We start from the raw sequence: 25173 nt of genomic DNA on the forward strand, positions 1-25173 counted from the left end.
AACAACACAAATACAGTAATTAAACACATAATGCCCACAAACAGCAATAAACTCACCTGAACTTGACCACGACCGCTCCCTCTCATAGTAACGATGTTAACCCGTCTGCCTTCATGACCTCCAGCCGCACAGCGCAATCTTGTAATCTGGTCCACTAATCTGGAGTAATGCAATCAAACAAAGAGGCCGTCTGCTTGTAATCCAGCATGTTAATCAGGCTCAGGAGGAGCAGGGTGTTACACTGCTGACCATCAGACCTGCTGCTTGTGGATTAGCTCCTCATCGCTCTGCTCTCTTTTTGTCCTGATGAAGTGATTAACTGCACCGCTGCCCTGTGAGGAGTGCGCCACCAGGTGGTTGATACAACGCTTAGCTCTCCCTCAGATTAGGGCAAACTACTGAAGTAGATGGAGTCTTATTCTGGTTTGTTCGGATTATTTAGTTGATGTCCTTAATTTTATTGTATTTCTTGGAGCAGTGTTGTCCACCTTGAGGCTGAGATAGACTGAGTGCTTTATGTTCCTTTGTACGTCTTTAAGATCCTTAAGTGGTTTCCTGTCCGACAATTTTGTTTCAGTTATCTTCACTTGCTTTTTAAAGCAAGAATTTCTCTTCAGAAGTTCGAACCGTTTTCTGTTGAGTGAATTTATTGCAAAGGGATTAAATGCAAAGTCCCATTGAGGCAGTAATGGGATGTCAGTTCAGGAGGGAAAGGCAGCTTTAAAGGTTGAGTCAGAGTGAGATTGTTCAGAAAAGTGTCGAATAATTTGGAGGTTTGGGACTTTTTTTTGGCCTTTTCTGAGAGGAGAGACTGGATAGAGAGGAGACAGGGGTAGAGCTTGCACTGCGCCTGAGGACTGAGCCTCTGTACGTAAGTTCTCTTTATGAAATGAATTGAATAACACTGTGACTTGCTCAAGTTTAATGTTCCTGATATACTAAACCATCAGTCAAAGTGTCCTGGTCCCAACGTCTTAGAGTGCACATCAGGTCCTCAGCGTGGCCTTTGTGCACTTTTAACCTCTTGTTGTGCAGACACAGCAACGATGGACGCTCCTCCTGATCTGCTTGTATTTCTTTACATGTGTTTCCAGTGCTGGTTGTGTTTGCAGACTGTGGATACAACAAACAAACATCTTAATGAGATATTTTGTCCAAGAATGTTATGCTAATGAGTGTTAGGATTGTAAAACAAGACAGATTGAGTCGGATTTCTTCGGTAAAATAATAATAAGGATTAAAAATACTTTATTTATCCCTGCGGGGGAATTCAGGAGTAACAGTTGCTCTGATACAGAGAGAAGAAAAATATATGGCATAAAAATAGAAGTAAGAAATATGTCTAATATGTGCATTATATATACAGTAACGATTAAATGCTGAGAAGTGGATCTGTGGTGAAGTGGCGAGTAATATTACTAACTTAATTTGTATAGCACCTTTTCAAAAAAGTTCACAAAGTGCTTTCCATAAAACAAATACAACAACGATTAAAAAAAATAAGGGAAATCAAACAGATCATGGGTTACATGTGAGGTTTACAGGTACAACTAAAACCACATCAGTCGGAGATGGAAACAGGTGTTGGCTAAAATAATACATAAGATCAAGTTAAGGAAATGAATAGATGATTTTGCATTTGCCCTCACAGAGGAGTCACAGTTTGTCCTGAGGCTGCACTGTGGGACACATAAAAGGGCAGCATCTTAAGCTGCAAGTTGGCTCATAAAAAGTTAAAAGGTCAGCAATATAGTCAGAGAGCTTTCTGTGCCTTAAAAGCAGTCAGTAGAATCTTAAAATCTATTCATAAACGTGCAGGTGTGCCGAAACAGGAGTGATGTGGTCTCTACGTTTAAAATCAGGTAATCTCTATTTACAGCCTCTACATAGAAATGTAGAATCTGTAAGCAGGGACGTTGATTTTAGGGACTTTTCTGGTTTCTGTTTGTGCTACGCTTGTAGTCCGAGCTTGCGGCGAAAGCCGTTCAGCGTTCAGATTTCCCCGACTTCCTCGAATGCGTCAGAAATGATGGATCCGACTTCCGTTCAACAAACGAGCATTTTAAAAGTAGTTTTCTTTTCCTCTTGAGGACAGACCTGACAAAGCTTCACTTTTACTTTTTACTAATCCGCATCATGATGTTGAAATTTCAAAAAAAGCAAGACCCGTTAATTACAAGAAAATCACAAGAGAAACGGTTTCTTTTTCTGTAAACAATGCAGCACGCAAGTCTTGACTGGAAGTCGTTTATTGCTAACCGCTGGCCACACACACAACATGTTCACCGCTGTCCCCAGAGGCTGTATCGTCGTCAGGCTATGGCCGATGGGATGCGAGATTAAAATCAGGTAACTCACATTTTATTGAGCACATTTTTTGCATAATGTTCAGTAAGTATTTTCACCTTAATGACGTTTTTTTTTACGTTGTTTTTAGAGAGTAAAACTTCAGGATGCATTTGCAGACTGAATGACTGGTTAGGATGCAGCTGATTTGCATTGTAGATCAGGCTGATGAAAAATTAATAAAAATCTCTTTTCTAACAAAAAATAAAAGATAATTTTCCTCTTGCAGCAATTGTTATTAGTCTGTTTCACAAAGCGAACATTTGAGCAAGTGTAGATAATGAAGTTAGTAAAAGTACATGATGATTCAGCGCTCCAACGGCCTCCAGAGCCGACACATTATTCCCTATCTGCTCCGAGGCCCTACAGTAACACCTTACAGTGCAAATGCAGAGTTAATTCTTAAACCTGTGGATTATCCTTCGTTCAGTCGTGTCTAGTTCATTTAAATTTGTTCTCTAGATGCCTGATACTGTATATATTGTGCTCCACTCAGCCTTAATCCTCACATTTATCACTTAATGTAACATATTCATATCATACATTAACACTCCTCTGCTATCACTCTCTGGGATGCTAAATGCATTAACAGCCCCTGAATATTATAACAGAAAGATTTACAGCGTGAATGCAGGAAATCGGATCAGAAATGTCGACCACAAATGCTCATAATAAAAACCCAATTTCAGTGTTTTCCCATAAGCCTGTTATTAAGAAAGGAATCAGTTGGTTTGATTGTCGCTGTGTGTGTCGTCTTATGTAATGAATCATGTTCTTAATGTTTCTGTTCTGTCCCGGCCTTGTTAGTATTCATGAGCGTGATTACGACTGCTCTCCACAAACTCCTACTCTGAATCCTCTTAAGCTCTCCTGCGGTGCTTCATGTATGAATTTGTTAGTGTGCAGTTCTGGCTCGTTGCAGCGCCGCTCCGCTCTGACTGGATGCTCCACTTATTCCGGTCTGACTGCTTCAGTGAGAACGTGTTTCCAGGGATCTCAGCTGAAAGCCTATCAGCATGCATAATCATGCATCTTCTAATACCGCTGTTGCCAGATTACTGAATCCGAAATGTATTTTTTTATAATTCCCTGGAGAGTGATTCCGCTCCGTCATGAATCTTTGTAGTTTTTTTTTTTTTTAAGTGAGCAGATGGTATTTTAATGAACTGCACAGAAGATGTTTTAATGTGATGCTTGTCCTCTTGCAACCCTGACATAAAGTGTCAGGCAGGTGCTTTTGAAAAGAGCTATAATAGTTATTCTTTGGAGGCAAGGTGAGGTTGACTATTTCTGTTACTCGGTGTAAAACACCCACAGAGTCACAGTCAAAGTAAAAATCACCACAAAAAAACATCACAAACATCATTCAGATCTACATCTGACGGGAATGTTTCCTTCTCTGTGTGGGCGCAAACAACAGTCACAGAAATGATATGCATACGTCTTTCTCCAGGGTTCCCAGGATGCCACTTAATGTAGTGTACGGCATTGCTGTTTCACATCAGAAGTGTAACATATTCTTTTCTCAGTCTTTGTACTTTTACATTTTTATTGCATTTTCAATTTTCATGTTTCCCCAAATTTTCAAGGTTCCTGCAAAATGAGGCTCAGCAGGTTTCCATTTTGTTCATAATAACACTGAAAGAAGAAAAATTGCCTCGTTTACCCTGGCAAGCGAGCGAGATAAACTGTGTTTGATTTGGAAGCAAAGTCGTTTTGAAAATGTTGGGGGAACAACCCGAGAGGTGATGCTCTACATGGCATCAAAATTTAGTCTAGTTTTGTTTTGTAGTTTTTCAGGTGTTTCGTTTGTTATAGTTTGGGATCTAACTGTGTCGTTCTCTCAGCGCATGAGAGAAGTTGTTACAAATGTTTTAAGCATTGATATTAAGGCTTCATATAGGCAGTGAAAAAAAGGCCTTGAATCCTTATATTGGAGATCGTGGAACCAGGAGGTGGAACTGCTTATCGACTAAGCTTTGTAGTTCTGGAACATAACATCGGTAACTTTATAGTAAGTGAATTATAACGGCAAACAACAATGTTTCCCAGATGATGTTGTTAGCAGCAGCATGCTTCACATGACTGGGTGCTGTGACATTTTGTAAAGACATTCATAGTCATTCATAATTCATAGAGGATGGATCTAATGTACCTTTACTTTTCTTAAACTGCCGCAATGAGGGGGCGCTGGTTTAGCTCAGTTGGTAGAGCAGGCGCCCCGTGTGAGGAACATTTCCAATACTTCCTATAAATAAAAACAAAAGTTAAAACAATGACCAAAAAAAACAGCCACGAGATTTTATTTTCTACAGTACTTTCATGACTAAATATTTGCAAAACTTATCACATTATAAACAGCATCAGCTGGACCTTGTTTTAGCATTGATTAGCACATGCTAACCTCTCTATGAACTATGATGGTAAACAGCTAAACATTAGGATTTTAGCATTTAGCTTAAAGCGCTAAAAGTACATTTCGACTGTTGGACACTCAAATCACTTTGTTAAAGTTATTAAAGATTATGATATAAATGTTTAAACTTACCTAAGAACAATCCAAGTGTTTTAAGTAACCTAAACTTACCACCTTATATGGGGCTCTGGATGGTAAACCCTCATCTCGGTTGCACATTGTTCATCCACCATCCACCATTGGACTGGACTCTAGGCAGCAGTAATATATCTCTTAACATGTGTTTGGAATTAGAATTTAGTATTGTAGTAAGGAAAGAAATGAGAAGGGGGAAAAATGTTGAGTGGGGTAGCATAGCTGACATTTTACCATATTAGCATAATACTTTATTGCATGCTCCATCTTTAGAATGAGTGTTTGCATATTTCAGCAGGGTAGAGGACATTTTACATACTCATCTCAAGTGATCCAATCGCAAACAGAGGGTGTACCCGCTGTGTGTCTGTTTAAGTGTAAAAGCTCTTCAGCGTGCTCTCTGCCTCATCCGTGGTTTATGTTTAAGCCCGAGATGTCTCATCAGGGAGGAGCAGGGCGACCGCGGAGCTTTCAAAGGCTTGTGTAATGAAAGGTGCTTTTTAAGTCTTGGAAGAATCGCAGCCCAGTGTGATTGTTATCGGCGGTAAACAAACCTCGCCTCTGATTGTTGCTTTAAGCTGCAGTGATCAACAAATACTCATTTTCTCCTCAAGCTTCAGGCGTCCCTTTGTCCTAACCTCGTCTTTTTCTACATTTAATTCGCCTCTATTTGACAGAATATCACATATTAAAGCAGGACATGTTTACCCAAACACACATGCAAATTAAAAGCTCAAATAAACTCATATTAGATGCACAAAGCACCAAGGACGGCACACTGCTGTGGCACATGACAGCGTGTTTCATTCAGCGTGTCTGCAAAATGATCCTATGCTAATTAGTTTGCCCACATGCAAACTATTTCCAAAGAGAAGGAGCATTACATTGTTTTGCTTTCCATGGATCTTAGTATTGATGTCCCTGTTCTAATCCCTTACACGAGCTCAACTCCCCGAGCCAGACAAGTTTGGGATTCAGACAAACTCATTGAGCATGCAGATTAATGCAGCTCGCATCTCCTGCAGGAGCCAGCTTATTAAACACTTTTAAATCACATACATTTACAATTAGAATAAGCTGGAGCCATTAAATAAAAGACACAATGCAAAAGTATCTCATCAGCACAGTTTGTCTCTCTAAACACATTTGCATAAGTGCTTTGCCCTTTTGCACTGAAGTGTATGTAAAGTAGTCACACTGTGTAACTGTAGGCGCGAAATAAAGCAGGTCTCAGATCCTTCGTTTGCTTGAGTTATATTCACCGATGAGTCAGCCATATTGCTCTAATTAAAATAATCAAAGTCTCCTCCAACCTACTGTCAGGCTGGCACTTCTTCGCCGCTGTTGTGGCTTGCGTTTAATTGCTTTTGCATTTTAATGTTTGAGCTATGTGTGTGTGCGTATATATGCGAGTACAGGTGTGTGTGTGTGTACTGTCTGTGCATGAAAGGCTCTCCATGCAGAGCAGTATGCTAAGCCCGAACACAGAGAGAGGCTGTGCCGCTCTGCTCGTCACTGTTCCTTTTACTGACTCTCTTCTGCACGCTTCAATGTCTTTCAATTTAGTCCTTGTGATAACTCGGCTCTCGCTCGCCGAGATAAATGTTGAAAATATAATAAACGACTTCGCAACTTCACACGTTTTTGGCTCCAACCTTGTCTCCCTCACACTGTCTCCGTGCCCTTCCATTTCTCTGCCTTATTTATCTCTCTCTCCGCTTCCCTTGTTGCCCATTTTTCACCGTGTCCCTACAAGTTTCATATCTTGTCGTATTAGCTTTAGCAAATAAAGAAAGTCACCCTCAGCGCCGAGCAACTTGTGGACACAATTTCAGATTCTCGTGGTGCCACAGAACGGTTGTACTCTTAACAATGAAACAACACATTTACTCTATTATGTTCCCAGCTTTGATTCTTCTTGTGAATCTTTTCTTGTCAAATATTTAACTTTTCCTGCTTGTGTTTTCTTGATAAGAAGCAGTCACTGAATTACAAAAATAGTACAGCGCACCTTGTTGCATGCAAAGCAGCTGCACGAGGACGGGGATAAAGTGGTGATGGAGTGATTATTGTCTCCAGTGTGAACACATGACAGTGAGATGAGTCTCTTTATCAATACACTGCAGTTTTGCCTCCACACACATACTCGACAGGAGGATAAGCTCCTTATCAATACACTGTACCCAAACAGCCCTCCGTCAGATATGGATTAATCTGTCCCCACTACTGCACTGCTGTTCTCCCTAAACCTGTCTGTCAGCTGTTTGGCTGCAGTGCTACACTTTACCTGGGAGTGGTCTTCTTTGGTGCAGAAAAATTCATGTTAGGTCTCAGCTCGAGTGCAGGATGTTTTTGCTGCAGACTGCAGTGTATGTGGCCTGTATGGCGTCTGTTACTGTAGGCTGCATCGACTGCAATGCTTTCTCAGCCCAGGACATCCAGTACAGATGCTTTGTTGCAGCCTTTTGGCTTCTTATTCAGAAGAACAAAGTATCCTTTTGTGTCCCATGGAGATGCACAAGTCAGCATTGTTGCGTGTTATCTAGTTGCATATGGTAACGTCTGTTCATCCTGTGAAATACGTGGTTAGCATCAAAAGCTTTATGTGGATAGGCTGAAACAAAAAACACCATGGTTAAGGTTAGGACAAACACCATAGGGTATGTTATAACATTTGTAACATTTACATTTACATCATTTACAAAGATCCTGTTTGGCCCATCCATCACCCCCCGATTGCCATCTAAAGCAGACTGTCTCTGCCTTTCTACTACCAGGATCGTGTACATTATAATGAGTTAGAAGAAGAATGAGTTAGAGATTTGTTGCCTTGGAAATACGAATGGGCTGAAACACTTTTATTACTTAAAGAGATAATTTGACATTTAGTAAATAACAAGTGAAGTCCATCAGACTTTAATTTACAATACAATACTGAAATACAGGAAATGGACATTACCTGGACAAGCCAGTTTAAGGGCCAGTGGCGTTGTTAGAGCCAAACATCTGGGGCTTTAGATATTACGCAGATCTCTGTGTGTTTCTTTAGATATGACGCAGATCTGTGTGTGTTTCTTTACATATGACACAGATCTGTGTGTTTCTTTAGATATGACGCAGATCTGTGTATGTTTCTTTAGATATGACGCAGATCTGAGTGTGTTTCTTTAGATATGACGCAGATCTGAGTGTGTTTCTTTACATATGACACAGATCTGTGTGTTTCTTTACATATGACACAGATCTGTGTGTTTCTTTACATATGACACAGATCTGTGTGTTTCTTTACATATGACACAGATCTGTGTGTGTTTCTTTACATATGACACAGATCTGAGTGTGTTTCTTTAGATATGACGCAGATCTGAGTGTGTTTCTTTACATATGACACAGATCTGTGTGTTTCTTTACATATGACACAGATCTGTGTGTGTTTCTTTACATATGACACAGATCTGTGTGTGTTTCTTTAGATATGACGCAGATCTGTGTATGTTTCTTTAGATATGACACAGATCTGTGTATGTTTCTTTAGATATGACACAGATCTGTGTGTTTCTTTACATATGACACAGATCTGTGTGTGTTTCTTTAGATATGACACAGATCTGTGTATGTTTCTTTAGATATGACACAGATCTGTGTATGTTTCTTTAGATATGACGCAGATCTGTGTGTGTTTCTTTAGATATGACACAGATCTGTGTGTGTTTCTTTAGATATGACGCAGATCTGTGTGTGTTTCTTTAGATATGACACAGATCTGTGTGTGTTTCTTTAGATATGACACAGATCTGTGTATGTTTCTTTAGATATGACGCAGATCTGTGTGTGTTTCTTTAGATATGACACAGATCTGTGTATGTTTCTTTAGATATGACGCAGATCTGTGTGTGTTTCTTTAGATATGACACAGATCTGTGTATGTTTCTTTAGATATGACACAGATCTGTGTGTGTTTCTTTAGATATGACGCAGATCTGTGTGTGTTTCTTTAGATATGACACAGATCTGTGTATGTTTCTTTAGATATGACGCAGATCTGTGTGTGTTTCTTTAGATATGACACAGATCTGTGTGTGTTTCTTTAGATATGACACAGATCTGAGTGTGTTTCTTTACATATGACACAGATCTGTGTGTGTTTCTTTACATATGACGCAGATCTGTGTGTGTTTCTTTACATATGACGCAGATCTGTGTGTGTTTCTTTACATATGACGCAGATCTGTGTGTGTTTCTCGTGCTCTGTAGCCTACCTGGCTCAATAACGTCGCGATCTGTCCGTATTTCCGCGCACAGACAGGCTACTATAAAGTGGCCCAAAAACTAGGTCTTCACATGCTGTCATATGTCCATATGCTGTGTAGTTCATATATTTCACTGATAAACACAGAGCTGCAGAAGATCATCAGGCTTCATGATCAAAGTTTCACATCACGTGATCACTTCAGTCCGTGATCACCCGCTCCCTCCCTCCCTCCCTCCCTCTGTGAGCCTCTCTCTCTCTCTGTGCTGCGAGTCTGCAGTGTTTTTTGTATTATAGCCTATGATGTTTTTTAAAGTCTTATAATTAACAGGTCTTACCTTTGCTGAAATTTCAACATAACGATGCAGATTAGTAAAAAGTAGAAATGAAGCTTTGTCAGGTCTGTCCTCGAGAGGAGAAGAAAACAACTTTTAAAATGCTCGTTTGTTGAACGGCGATCTGATGCATTCGTGTGTGTCGGGAAATCTGAACGCTAAACGGCTGTTGCAAACTAATGTTGTTTCTGTCCGTTGTGGCTCTTGTTTGTGGTGTTCTCATGATGTGTTTGCCCTACAATCTGACACAAGCAGCTCTTTGGGCTTTGAGTCTGCTTGTGTCCGAAGTTTCAGGAAGTGTTTCTTTTGCCACCGTTGCATAGTGCTCGCTCATGGTGGAGTGATGATGGGTCCCTCTAAACAATATTAACAAGCGTACAGTCTCGACCTGTCATGAGATAACTTAGCAAGGTCATAACGCGTATCTGTGACAGTTTGGGGGATGTTCCCGTTTACTGCAGGATGATGAAACAGACATGAAGTGATGACTGTTTGATGAGTGATGGTAAATCCAACACGTTACCAGCTTGCAGTTAAGTTACAGTAAGTTAACGGTGAGAACTATGCCCACTTACTTCCTATTTCCCATGACCTACAAACACCTGACCTGTCATGTGACCTTTACATACCTCAGTGGTCAAAGTAAATCATTCTAACAATATATACACCAAACTATTTACACCACAAGACAACAATGCTATAATAGCTCCTACGACTTCTGCTGTGATTTGGTGCTATTTTCATGAAAACTGATTGATTGATGACAAGAATTTGATGAGAAGATTGATCAATCTGTTCATCAAATTTTTAGTATAAATAAGCCTCCTGCACGAAATGTCAATCTACTTCTTTCTTCCATTAACCGTAGATTCTTTCATCTCCCATCTTCCCAGCTCCGTTATTTATGGGAAAAGCCAGGCAGCAGCTCAGCCCCTTCATCTCTCTATCTGAGGCTTTCCCAGGTCTTTTGGGAGGTGTACTCTAACCTGCTCGCAGCATTCGGCCATGATTAGCCAATAAATAACTAAACCTATATCATAAATCAACGGGGAGAACTCTGTCAGGGTGATTTCCGCCCGCTCCGAAAATCACTCTGCTGCTCGGAGAAAAGAGAGCAAGAGATGGATGGAGGAAGTGTTGGCACTGAATGAGGTTCTGTGTGTGTTGTAGAAAATGTTTTACCTTGAAAGATATCCTCTTGTACCCGCAGACAGCTCCTTCGCTCTGTTGAACAGCTGGTCAACGGTTATAACCTGTTCTTATAGTATCAGGCCTGTGATAAAGCTGCTACTTGCTACTCCAATGATTCCTTGTTACTCGGATTCATTCAAATGACACTTTAATTATGTTGATGATGATCTTTCTTATCTCTCCTGCGAGCTGCAGGCTTCTCTTTTATTCTCTCACATCAGCGTGTGATTGTGCGTCCTGCAGACGAGAGCGGAGCACGATGACAGGGGTGAGGAACTCTGTTAGACAGCAGGGAAGTAGCGGAGTGTGTATCGCTACGTGGAAAACATGCACCTATTGTGTCTACGCCGGTTTGTGATCACCACGATCTGCATGTCATTAGAGGGGATGAGTGCGACATTCAGCTCTGCATGTCTGCACGCTCACGTCAGAAGATAAAGGCACAGTGCTCTGCATACGTATCATCACATTTCTTTTTACAGCTGCAGATTTATTTGAGTTGTATGCAATGGAACGACACAAAGTACTCCATCATTTTGAAGTTGTACATGATCCATCCATCCATCCGTCTATCATCTATACTGCTTATCCTGTTCAGGGTCAAAGGGGGGATGGAGCCTAACCCAGCTGTCATAGGGCGAGAGGCGGGGTACACCCTGGGCTGATCGCCTGTCAATCACAGGGCTGACACACAGAGACAGACAACCTTTCACACTCACTCTCACACCTACAGGCAATTTTAGAGTCACCGATGAACCTAACGAGCATGGACTGTGGGAGGAAGTCGGAGTACCCGGAGGGAACCCACGCATGCACGGGGAGAACATGCAAACTCCACACAGAAAGGCCCACTACGTCTAAACCGGGATTCGACCCAGGAACCTTCCAGCTGTGAGGCAACAGCGCTAAACCACTATACCTTAAAACAAACAAATGCCTGCTTTTTGGACTTCTTTATTGGTTAATCCAAAATCCCAAATAAGTATATTAGAATTCCAGGTTGTTCCACTATAAAGTGTATTAAAGAACAGAGGGGTGAAAAGCTATTTAAGGCACTACAGGTTTTGGGCAGATACAGTATGATCAGACACAATGGGCTTCCATCTAGCAATGAATTCTGGGAACCACTGGGAGAAGAAACAATGACAGAAAACAGCCAGCAGGGAGCAGAAGCGACATCGAGGGGAAATGAGGCAAGAAGCAGAATGAGTCTCTGTGGAGAGGCGGCATGCGGAACAATGCAGGAATGTCATCTCTTGCAGTTTGATTCTCCATCATCACACGTATGTGTTTCCCATCCCGCAGGTCTTAAAGATCATATACTCCAAAGCCCCCCTCTTCCCCCCCTTCTATTCCCCCAGAGTCCTGCAGACAAGCCTTTATCTTCATACTCATCAAGGCCTCTAGCGCTGTTTCATCCGCAACCCTGTCGACCATTATCTCCAAGTGGAGGCCTGTCAAAGTGTTTATTATGACCACGCTATCAGAGATGGGGGAGAAGGACAAGGCTGCAAGGTGCTGGAGTGGAACTTTTGGAGGACTTTGGGCGACAGACGTGCTGAGTTTGACAGCAGATAACAGGTGCTTCCCTCTGGGTCTTATCTCGGCCTCTGTAGGGCAGCTTAAGGCAAGAGAGTTTATTCCTCTGACTCTGAGTTCAGGCTGCAGAGGAGGAGCGGAGCTGCTGCTTCCTGCTGCTCAGCAACCTGTTGATAGCAATTCAACTTTATGCAATTCAGTAAATAAACTTATGAAGCCTTTTATGACGAATATTATGACTTATCCGAACAATACTGTCTGTGATTTGAATCAGATTTTCATATCATGTGGGAGTGCTCGTCAGAGAGAAGTGTCTGGAAGCAAATAACTAAACTTTTCTCTGAAAAACTTAAGAGATCATCTGTTCTGAGTCATATCATACCAAAGACCGTCGTGGTTATCAGCATGCACTGCTGCAAGAAAGATGTCTTCCAGACTTTATCTTGAACTCTCTGCGGTCAGGACAAAGCTGACAGGCCAGGTTATAATTGAAGCTAGTCTTGAGGTGCTGCTAGAACCCTGATTGTATTTGTATTTTGTTCCTTATAATCTTTCAAAGTCAGTGTTAGGAATTCAGAGAAATACACATTGGGAAGGGAGAAGATAAGGGGTTAAGAAGAGCTTCAATTGGCAGGTGAATACTTAAAGTTGTAATCTCGAAGATCTCAGTTTTGTTCTCTTTGGCGGCACCTATGGTGATAAATGGTAATTGCGGGAGCACACTTCCCAGAAATCCAGACAGTGTCACATGTGTGACGTCCACGGTTGGCTCCGGTTTTACTCTTGATTTTCCTCGCTGACGGTCGCTTTCCTTTTCAGACTGTTTGCCTTCTTCTGAGCGTCCAATTTGTTTCTTTTTCTTTGGATTTTCACTCATTTTTAGGTTGTATCTGTAGTCATCGATCTTTTCTTTGTTTGTTCAGCCATAGTAGATTACTGTTTACTCGCAACACCTCTCTGGCAGACCAACCACTGCTGGGTGATGGAAATCGCATCACTAACTGGGCGCCGCTTGTCATTTTTTTTCGCCAGACAGCCAGTCCATAATAATACTATATTGTGCAGATGCAAAGGCTTTCATCAGCGGGCCATAGGCTCAATCACTATTGTGTTACCTCATTCGGCGATAGATAGTGACTTACCAGACATTTATTTTACATTTTATTTTCATAATTCTAAGGCTGTTTGTTTGTTACTGACAGAAGTTAGTTTACATCTCCAAAACAGGTAAAATAAAATAAACAAAAAAGTAGATCTGCAGACAGGTGCATTTTCAGTTGAAAGTTTGACAACAAGCTCTTCAGATTGTAGGTGATCCTTTTGAATAATTGCACCCTGAGCTTTTCCACCTTTAGTATCGCAGCTTTTGCTTCCGCAAAGCCAGAGCAATATGTAAAAACACACACTCAGGCGGCTTTACGCTGGCGTTGCTTGGTGCAATGTAAAATGGCAAAGTTGGCAAAGGCTTTGTTACAGTGCTGTGGTGAAATTGCAAAGGGCTGTAGATGAGGAAGAGCCCCAGCTAGATGCGGTTAGACTACTGAAAGCTGCTTCCTATGCACGTTTCTGAATTTTTTAGTGAAATAAAATAAATTTAATACTGTCACATTTTCATGGAAGATTAACTTAACTTGCTGACAAACGTACTAACTAGAAAGCTTGTAGAGCGAGGGTTAGAAAGAGGTGGAACAGAGAAGGAGAGAGAGACAGAACACACAAAGAGACAGAGTTGAGTTTCCGCTCGCTGCCATTCAACATTTACTCCATCAATGACCCTCTGTGCCTGTGTGTCACCACTCGGGGCAAAAAGGCTTTCTCTCCCCGTCACTTGCACCGACATAAATACCCCAATTTCTTTTCTCTCCAACTGTGACATTTGCATTTTGATAAATCTGCATTCTGTGTGAACATTGAAAGCAGAACACTGAAAGAAACTCAGCTTTACACTCGTCTGTTTTCTGTTTTCCTGCTGTCCAGTAATTCAGGCTTGATGATCCTGTTTTTGTTACATCAGCACATTTTCTGTCCCTTATTTAATGAAAGATTTAACCACTCTGTTAGCACGTGCGCAAATGTTTCAATGCTCCCGTATTGCTGTAGGACAGTGGTGTTCGATCAGTCTAACACCGCCCAGGTTTTGTCTGATGTGTCTTGTTTGTCGTGATTTTTGGCTAAAGAAACTAAGAGGTGCTGTAGTGGCACAGAAAACACTTGCTTTAATTTGTAACTTTGATAAGGACCATCTCGTCCTGTCTTCATTTTCCTGTTTTACTCACACAAACACGCGCTACTCTGATGCTGAACAGACAAAAGTGGAAAATACTGCGGTGCCAATTAACCTGCCAACAAGTACGGATTCAGAACTCTTGTACTCTTTGATGTTGGCAGACAGGCCGCTGTGTTCGGAGACAGCCTTTTATTTCAGAATAAAACGTCCTGAAACCTGCTGCTTTGTTTCAGTCCCCGGCAGAGTGAACAGTTTGACACGCAGAGATTCAGGAGTTATGAAATGCTGTCTCTGAGGGTTTAGGTTCAGAGCCTCCTCTCTGTGTGTGAAGGCTGAAGCGTGTGTGTGGGACATATACACAACCGTAGTGTTGGCTGTGTGATGTTAAAAAAAAACAACCTCAAGATACGATTCATGGTGATCCATAGTGCCAATTCAGCAAAGAAGCCTTTTATTACTTGACCATGAAATACACCCTAAATATTAATTTCAGATTTGTCCTAATTATAAACGAGGAGATTTAATTTGGTTTTAATTTAAAACAGTTACAGAAAAAAAAAATTGAATCATCTTTTTGTGCCCCCTTAGACTTAATACATCAATCATGCACCTTTTGCTGCGTGTGCTGCCCCCTAGTGGCCACAAAAATATATTCAAGCAGATTGGAGTGATTGATATATGAACAGTAGAAAGGTATTTGACACACATTGTAGTTTTGTTTTACTGTATCTTGTAATTTTGCTCAATCCTATTAACCCTTTACTTAAACCCCCCTGTCGTTTTTAGCATGTAATAAATGGTTAATAACACATTATAAAGCAGTTGTTAGCACATATGAAGCTTTTCTTAATGTTTGGTATTTGTCAACAGTTGTATCTTCTTCTATGAAGACAAACGTCTCCGGAAAAAAATAAATAAGAGACCAGTCAATCGCCCAATCCAGATGTGAACCTCGTTGAAAACCTCCTGAATGTGATCAAGAGGAAGAATGACAGTCACAAGCCAGCGAACAAAGCCCAGCTGCTTGAATGTTTGCAACAAAACTGGCGTCACCAAACAGGAATGTGAAAGACTGGTGGAGAGCATGCCAAGATGCATAGAAACTGAAATGACTCTTCCGAACTTAAACATTATTTTTTTTGTTGTTTAAAAATGAACATGAAGTTGTTTTCTTTGCGTTATTCGAGGTCTGATAAACATCTTTTTTTGCATCGTTTTCTTACCTCAAAGTCGAGCTGAAACGGCATTTCGAGAGTATCTAGCTTCCGTATCGTGACATATTTCCAAGTGAAACAGGACGTGCAGGCGGGACATATCATTAGAGGGATTTGATTTGATCGTTGAGAAGTGGGCGTAGACAGACGTTCTCCACAGCATAGTAGCTAGTTAACTGACCGAACGTTCTTGGTGCTCTGCGGCTAAATGCTGCAGATTGATTGGTTGAAATTGTTTGGTGCTAACTTACATAAGCACGCGGGAAATTTAGTTTTACAGGAAGAAAACTTGATCGGATTTTGATATAAGAATACGAAGAAATGGATTTTCTGTATTTTTTTTGTCAAATAGATGCATAATATTACCAGGGATGTGATCTAAAAGGATTAAAATTACATTTTTCATTTCACCTCGACTTTAACCAGTCGGCATTTTCTGCAAATAAAAGACCTAAATGAGAATATTTAGTTTGGAAGGAGTGAGAAATGTTGTACAAAATAAAAACACAAACATATAAATAGTAGAACCAGAGAAAAACATGCTTTGGCAGTCGTGGTCTCTTCATTTTTCCAGAGCTGTATTTTCACAAGCGTGTTTTACTCTACGCCACGCATCATCTGTTACACACCGCAGTTAAAGGTTACTCAAGAAGTTAAAAAGATGCTGTGATGCTTTAGAATCAGGATGCAGATGTCAAATTCAATGTTTTATCTATGAGAACAGTTACTGTACTACATTACTAGCGTGGTGCTAAGTTACTCACTCCCGAGTCTCTCTCTCTCTTAATTCACTCGCATGTGAACGTGTCACTCCTCACTGAAAGTCCTCCTGTATGTGAAAGCTGCAGCGCCGCGCTACCAGGCAGCTCGGAGGCGAAGGGTCCTTGACCACCGCATTGCTGAGGTCTTGGAGTCGAGTGTCCTCACTCTCTGATGGATCTGTCTGCGCTCACATCATCGCGCGGATGGGAATTATTCTGTGAAACACGGCGGCTGATTTCTTCACAGCTCGGTAGTAACACACGCCTCATTCAGATAAGATAACACACCACTTAGACGTATTTTCTTCGTCTAGTTTTCAGTTCCATACTTCCCCCAGCTTTCTTTTTACTCACACAAAACTATCCCACACTCTCACACACGCTCTGCCTGGCTCTAGAGCTCTCTTTCTCTCCTGGTATTTGATGGACATTAGTGAGTGGAGTGGATTTTTTCCCCGGGCTCCTGATAAGACCTGTATAAATAGTTGAGCAGGGCATTATATCACTTTGCTATTGGGTAAAAATGGAAAGCATTCCAGTGAGCGGAGGATTAGTCGATATTCAATTAACCCAGGCAGACAGTCATGGTGACTGTTTATCAATACCTCTTTTTAACTGCACGCGCTCGGCACACTTAATTAAACTTCCCATTAACAGCATCAAACAAGTGAGCAAACGAACAACACAAACACTCGGCCGAGTTTGGACCGACTCCATCGACGCACTGATGGGAGGACTGGTTACACACCGAGTCCCCGCACTGGTCCGAAGCTCTCAGTCTGGTTGTGGACACAGACGAGGACTTTGTGTGTTTTGGACACGGCACAATTATGCATCCTCAAAGTATTTGTCTGCTTGTTGATGTGTATCTGGGACACTTCCCGACCTTTGACCCTTAAATCATTCATTTCCTCGCATTCCACAGTTGAGCGCATGAAAGCCCCGCTTCACATCGCTCGCAGCAGACTGTGGTTATGGTTTCATATGAAGGAAGCTGTCATGAAAAACCAGTTGTGTTGGAATAACGGGACCCTTCAGTTCAAACCATAAAGTGGAGACGTCCTCGTCACTTCCGCTAAGCTAAAGGCTAAAGTGCTACTTGTTCATTTGCTAATCAGCTACAGATCAGGGTCAGCGCTCCAATCGAGGACAGTGATGTGACTGTCTAGACGGTGATAATGATCCGCTAACATGTGGTGGGATCAAACATGCCAGCGCTGTGTAGCTCCTCTCTAGGAACTGTGACTGTCCTTTTTGTGCAGCATTGGTTGAGATGTTGGTAGATGATGCAGTAAGATTGTATGAGACTGAAGACAGTTGGCAAACAGTGTCAGGCAACGACAGAACCTCTGTTATGACACTGTTTATGTCCCAGTTGTGCAGGGGGGTTAATGTCTTTCATGTACAGCTGCATCTGATGATTATTAGCCACGCTAATCCACCACAGTGATCCAACTTAAATATCTGGACAACTGCAGGACGGATTGGCATGAAATTTTCTTACACGCTTTAATGTTCCCAAGAGGATGAACCCTGCAGATGTTGGTGAACCCCTGACCTTCTAGCAGCGCCATCAGCATGTTCAAATTTATGGCTTTAAGTCATATCATGACAATCATTTGATGGCTTGCCATGAACTTTTGTACAAATATCCACTTCACTCAGGGGAAAACTACGTCTCAATCTGGTTACGTCTGACTTTAATCAAGCAAACACAATCAGTTTAGTTCCATTAACCACTAAACCAATGACATTCCAGCTTCAGCTGTACTTTTGTGTTTTGTGCTAATTAGCAGATGTTGGCATGCTAACATGTTTAACAAAGATTATGAACTTGCTAAGCATCATACCTTCTTAACGTCAGCGTTTTGTCATTGTGAGCAGGTTAGCATAAAACATTTGTGTAGTGCTTGTAACTCCAGATACAAAGAGGAAGTGTAGCTATACCTGGGAATACAGTTTGATATATTGTTTAATACATCCATTATGCACCTACGTTTATTACTATCATCTCTGACAGTTAAGAATCAAAAATCCTCTTCACCTTGGAAACGGCTGTTTCCTTCATTGAGTGCTTACAGGTGTGAAAAGGGAGCTAAATGTTTCTGCACAAACGTTCCCATCTTTAATAAATCACTGCAGTCTGTATCTGATTGTAAGACCCAGAAGACACCAATGTGGAATTATTACATAAAAGTCTTTAGGCTTTGAAGCTTTTATGTTTATACAGTGTTCTGTTCATTTTCAGGGCTAAATTTTATTTTATGGAGGGACTAGTTTGTCTTGTATTGTTGCAGCAAATACAATGTTTTATATACATTTTAGGCTTGATAATATATAGATATAATCTTGAAGATCTCAGTTTCGTTCTCTTTGGCAGCACCTGTGGCGATAAACAGTAATTGCAGCAGCACACTTCCAAGATATCCAGACAGTGTTGCATGTGTGACGTCCACGGTTGGCTCCGGTTGTAACTCTTGATTTTCCTCGCTGACGGTCGCTTTCCTTTTCAGACTGTTTGCCTTCATCTGAGCGTCGAATTTGTTTCTTTTTCTTTGGATTTTCACTTATTTTTGAAGTTGTATCTGTAGTCATCGATCTTCTCTTTGTTTGTTCAGCCATAGTAGATTACTGTTTACTCGCAACACTTGCAGAGACCGGAAAAGCAGCCGCTTAGCTCCGCCTACCCTCTCTGGCAGACCAACCACTGCTGTGTGATGGAAAACGCGTCACTAACTGGGCGCCGCTTGTGATTTTTTCCATGAAAGTCGCACCAGACACCCAGTCTGTAATACTGCAAATGTAAAGGCTTACATCAGCAGGCCATAGACTCAATCACCATTGTGTTACCTCATTCGGTGATAGATAGTAACTTAACAGACATTTATTTAAATGAAAATCTTTGTGTTTACTTCAGTGAATGTCGGAATCTATCTATCGGAATCTCTACTCGCAGAACAATCGCAGTTACATTGCACAACAATATACTGTAGAGAGTACAGGAGCTGGTAAGTTGAGGTGGGTGAGTTGTATTCGACCAGAAGGCCAAACTAATGACTCCCATCTGATACTAACCACTAACACAGGAGATTGTGAAACAAACTAACAGTGTGACCAACAAGTTGTTTGTCTGATTCAGTCACCAGTCTCGCACGCTCGCAGTCCACTGCTTTGTTTGTCTCCCTGCCATTGTGTGAATACCAATGAGCGTCGAGCCGTTATCACCGAAGCTTCGGATGACAGCGTCTGAGTGATATATCACTCATCTGCCTCGCTTTCTTGCCACAGACAGGATGTGTTTTCTTACTGGGGAAATGAAATGTCAAATGCAGATTCCGAGTTGTGATGTCTCAGCAATATCCGGGATCATTTAAAGTTAAGATGAACGGCCTGGTCCCCGTCGCTAAGCCTCTATCTCTACAGCTGTACAGATAAGAATTGATGGTGGTGTTTATTTGTTGGGACAAACTGCGAAATAATCCTTCCAACTGTTTTTGATCAAAGGAGCATGTTGTCGCCACAGTTCAGTTGTAAATTCCCCGGGCCTCTTGTCTTTTTGTTCAGCCCATTAGAGGGCCGTGCCTCGTCCTCCCTAAGTTTGCTCTCAGAGTTGAAATGTTTTCCCCTTGGGCGCCTTGAGCCAGCCCCCTTCCCCTTCCACCCAATGTGGGGGTGAGCTTTCCCAGGACAAAGAGATGAATATATAATGGAATGAAAAAAGAGGGGGGTCGGGAGAGACAAAAAGACAGCGGGTGTGTGAGTGAGTGAGAGGGAGGACGGGAATGTGGGAGCGGGAGTGGGGGGAAAGATACAGAGGGCTTGACAAGTGCTTGTCAAAGGGTTCGATACTGCTGCCAAAGCCCGAGCGCAGGGACGCGGAGAGAGGAGGAAGTAAAGAGAAACAATCTGTGCTCTTCCCCCCATTACGGACCCGATTGCCAACTCATTACAGGCTCCGTAGGGTGTGGGATACACAACACACTCTGGAGTTAGAGAGTTAGTGGAGAGCAGCTCAGTCCAACTGCGTCCCCCCCCTCTCTCCCCTGGTCCTCCAGCACATGGTACGATCCATTTAAAAGGCTGCATGTCATCTCAGTGTGTGCTGGGTCCTCTCTGAGAGCAGCTGCTCACAGCACATTCTCCTCGGCGGGAGCACTCACTTTCCCCTCCGCCTGCTGGGCTGCGTCTCTCCTCCTCTTCTGTCTTTATTTTCTCTGCTCACTTTTGCACTCCCCTCTCTATCTCTTTCTCTTCACACACTCATGCTTCTTCTGACTGTGGCCACACAGACGCTGTGCTTTATGCAGTAACAGGTAGACATCATCAGCGGAGAGCGGAAGAGGGACCGGCGTTTTGGCTTTTTTTTCCCTCTTATATGTGTGAAGTAAACTGTGAGAGAAGAAGCACAGGTGGAGGAGAGGGAGGAGAAGAAGAGGGGGATAAGAGGAGGAAAGGGTTTCATCTTCACCCCCCTCTAATGCTCCCCTTGACATCATGCTGCTCTGTGTGGATTTGGTCCTCAGGGGAAAATCCTTAAAATGATGGAAGACAACAAACAGCTGGCACAGAGGATTGATGGGGCCATCCAGTCCGCCAGCCAGGAAGTGACCAACCTCCGCTCCGAGCTCTCCGCCACCAGCCGCAGACTGGCAGAGCTGGGCGCCAGCAGCCCCCCTGGCTTTGAGAACCACCACCAGCACAACCACCACGATGACAGCCTGCACTACCGGGGTGAGTGTCACAGCATGTTTGTGTGTGAAAATATGTGTGCGCTCACGCCTAATCCCCTGCCTCTCTCCCTCTCTGTGTGTGAGAACATGAACATGTGTGAGTGTTTTGAAATCAACAGTGGGAAGTATTCAGGGAATGTGCAGCCGGGTGACTTATTTTCCCCCAAACTCCAGAGCAGAACGAGGCTGGAAAGAGCAGCCGAATGTAAAGAGAGAGAACAAGAGACAGTGTCTGGGTGTTGTTATTAGACGGGAGGGGTTTGGGGTTAGAGAGCGTGGGCCAGAGCCGGCCCGGGTTTGGTTTCCCAGGCAGCAGCTGGGCTCCTCTGGGGCTGCGCTCACTCCAGCTCTGGCTCCTTCTCCGCTCTCTCCCAGAGTCTGGCAAAGAGTCTCAAACTTCTGAGCTGTGGGCCCTGAAACTGTATGCCAGCATCTCGGACGGGGGCTGGCGACAGCATGGCACCATCACTTAGCCGGGGAAGAGGAGTGATGAGGGAGGAATGAGCTTTTAACTGAAGTTTTTGTGGCTAAAAATGCTTAATGTCATGGAAAAACATGCTTTCGTAGATCACTTTTTTATGGAAGTAGTAACCTTAAGTCTCTGAATGACAAATAAATTCCTAAACACACTTATTCCCATCTTTATAGCTGCTTTACATTTGTTTCAAAAGACGGCCTGAGTCTTATTAAACCGTCTAACGACACATTCCTGTAAGCTACTTTTACAACGCTGACATCTTGGATTCATTAATGACGACTTTTATTTTGTAGTGATTGAAACAACAATGTAGGGGAAGTCCCTGTGATGGGGGTTTGCATGTTTCCCATGTTAACGGTCGCAACAGTTGAATGCAGGATGACATGAGGGATTCATCTTTTCATCGCCTGCATGTACAGTAAGTCTGACCTGATGTTGCAGCGCTTCGGCCTCAGGTTGCTCCGCATTTGATTGGATATGTTCGGAAGCCTTGTGGTTATTGAGATCTTCCCTCTGCCAAGCAGCTCGCTGTCAGTGTCCATTAAACAGCTCCTTGTGTCGGGCATCTGTAGTTCAGCAGCAGGTGATTCCTCATGTGCGCTGCTCGCCCTGAAGGCCGACGGCTCATCTGTGAAACCTGGTTTTCAAGGCGCTGATGTCTTTAACATGTTGGCACACACACTCATAGGTACCACACATATCCTGCACACACTCAGCGCTGGTTGTGCATGTTTTTAGGTACAATGTCTTCGAGATACACTCGCAGTTACATTGCATGATGGGATATGTAGGATGCAGAGATTTTGTCTTGGCTGCTTTTGTTTGGTTTCTTCTTTCTAGTCTCTCACCAGTGTGTAGTCGTGTTTATATTCTGCATATCTGAAGTTCCCGTGGAAGATTTTCAGCTATGAACCAGCGTAGATTTTGCCCTCATTTGATGCTTAATGGATAAACTCTTTAATCCACCAGCTACGCACAAAGTACATATTAAGGGGCCGCTTACGTCAAAGTCACTTGCCTACACTTGTGCGATGTTGAAAAGAGATATTTCACAACAGTCAAGCTACAGTTTTGAAGCTTTTTGTAGCATCAGCTGCAGAACAGTGTGTCGGAAACATCAGGTTCAAGTTGGTCGTTGGGTTGTTGCTGTTTGAGGCACCAGTAAGAGGACAGGATATGATACAGGAAGTCCAGTTTGAATACTGAACAGCACTTTATATTGTTATCAGGGGGGATACAACATTAATATCAACACTCATATTAGCTTTTGTTGTGGTGGTTTCAAGGTAAACATGAGAAAGTAATTTACCAGCAGTATGTGCTTGCATGTCTTAGATTGCATGAAACATCGTCCTGCATTGCAGCTCAGCAAGACCGTGTGTCAATGCTTCGGCCTCATTTTAAAGGAGCAGTTCGCCCCTGGAAAAAGCCACTGTCGGTCAAAGCTGGTGTTCTCTGTAATCAGTAGGAGCAATAATATGTGAAATTGGCGCCCTTTCTACATTCCTACAACACCCAGCATGCATTGCACCCTTCCCTCTGAACGGAACGGCCCAGCGAGAGACGCTAGAGTGAAATACTCCCACTTCGCTGCAGGTAATGGCTCAGAGCGCTACAGAATCCGAAATACGACGAGAATCTACCGGTGGATCGTCTCAAAAATCTTCAGGTCTGCAGTCTACATTTCAAACCTGAGGATCCTGAACGAGACATGACATTGGAGGCGGGCGTCCTAGATTGAGGAAGTGTAGTTTAGCGAGCTCCCTGGCCTCCATCAAACGACGTAAAACACGTCATCTGGCGGAGGTTTTCCAGGGCCCATTGGAGAAGCGGATAGCGTCCTCCAAAGGCACAGAGCAAAATTGCATTTTTTGTACCATAATGGCATTAGCTCCCCATAATAGCACGATAGGACTGAAGTTAAAAATCGGCGAATTGGCCCTTTACCGGGGTTAAATGTTTTCCCCCCTACAGGTCTCAGAAAGCGACCTCAGTGTTTAGTCTTCAGGGTTGAAATAACTCAGCTGCACTGAGTTATCTGTGCCGTCCATCCTGCTCGCTCTCTGTCCCTGTTTCGCTCCAGTAGTGTGAACAGGCCGCCTGACATTCCCACATTCCTGAATGTCAGGGCAGTGATGTCATACTTCCTGTTCCCAGAGGCCAGGCCAGCAGTCAGGTGACCGATCAAACCAAACACGGTCCTCCTCCTCCTCCTCCTCCGGCTTCATCCTTCGCTTTAAACTGAAAACCTACCACAGCAGAGCCCTCACGCCGCCTGCGTGAAGAGGGATGAGTCCGAGAACGGCTTAGCTTAGGGATGTTTTTTTAAGGTTGAGGATGATTTGTCTGTGAGATCTCCCGGGTTAGGCAGTTCGGAGTGTGATGAGCCGGCGTCAGCGTCCGCTGGCTCAGGGAGATTAAATGTTCTTTAGGTGTGTTTCCCTCTCAAGGCCGGGCTGTTTGTTAGTCCATTTGTCAGCTCTGCCCTGTGCAGGATCAAAGCAGCCGCACAGACGAGCTGTTTTAATATGCATGAGGTGACTTCCTGTAAATATATTAAACTGTGCCAAAATGTCAGAGTTTCTGCCATTTCCCTGCTGAGCCTCAATAGCATCTCTGACAGATGTCCAATAAAGCTGTAAACACGACACCTCGGCCTGCTGTTCTGCTGGCCTTGAAGTCTTTCCCTCTTACTGAACTAATCACCAGGAGCAGGAGATTAAATCACCTGAAACTTTCAGCCTCTTCATCCTTCTGAAGGATTAACTTCACTTTGCTTCTGTACATTTTCTGTATATTTTCTTATCTCAGTAATAACCATTAACACTTTTCGACTTAACTTACTTTTCTACTGAGTTTATTGCACTTCTTTTGTTATTCTATAAGCCACTATTTCTTTGCATTTAACCCTTATACACTCTATATTTCACTTCTCTTTGATGCTCTTAATTTGGTTCTGTAACTTTGGAGCTATCAGGCACGAGGATTTGCTTCAGGGATAATAAAGTTCTACCTTATCTTAGTTTTGGAGTACATTAGAGTCAGTGTAAAGGTCTTTGGCTGTTACAAACAACCTGCCTCCTTTTATAAAAGTCATAGACATTAATGTATTCATTGCTGGGTTGAGGTGATGACACCCGTCTCTTCCTCTTAATCCATCACACCGATGCCAAGGCCACGTTTAACATTCCCAAACAACGCTGATGTTTCAACGCCAACCGAATGAAATGCTACCAGACTTAATGTCTGAAAAAAAAACCTCCTCACCATCCAACTTGAATTTGTCTCAAGGCTGTATGAAAATATTTTGTCCTCTAAAATCAATACGAGTTAACCTTTCATTATTCAAACTGGTGGTAGATCAGCGACCTGCAGACGCTGGGTGAGAAAGCGCTCATCACAGACTCATGGGAGTCTGCCAATACTAATCCATAAACCTTTTCTAAAACACGAGCAAGAGGCAGCTGTGGGTGACTCATGCAGCAGGGGGATTATGGGCGACACAATGTGCCGAACACAACGGGAGAAGACGGGAGGTCAAGTTTATTTTGG

At 42.7% G+C, this 25173-nt stretch overlaps 1 protein-coding gene across 2 annotated transcripts in view; it reads left to right on the forward strand.

Moving 5' to 3' along the window:
• kaznb (kazrin, periplakin interacting protein b) overlaps positions 1-25173 on the forward strand; it is a 127522-nt gene that overhangs the window by 32011 nt on the left and 70338 nt on the right. For both annotated transcript variants that reach the window (XM_069678739.1, XM_069678740.1), the window contains exon 3: positions 20937-21144. In XM_069678739.1, the coding sequence (XP_069534840.1) occupies positions 20937-21144 (208 nt within the window). The remainder of the gene's footprint in view (positions 1-20936; positions 21145-25173) is intronic.

This window comes from Semicossyphus pulcher, unplaced genomic scaffold (assembly GCF_022749685.1).
Source record: "Semicossyphus pulcher isolate SPU_LCO1_2020_fin unplaced genomic scaffold, fSemPul1.0.p SCAF_3, whole genome shotgun sequence".
Classification (NCBI taxonomy): Eukaryota; Metazoa; Chordata; class Actinopteri; order Labriformes; family Labridae; genus Semicossyphus; species Semicossyphus pulcher.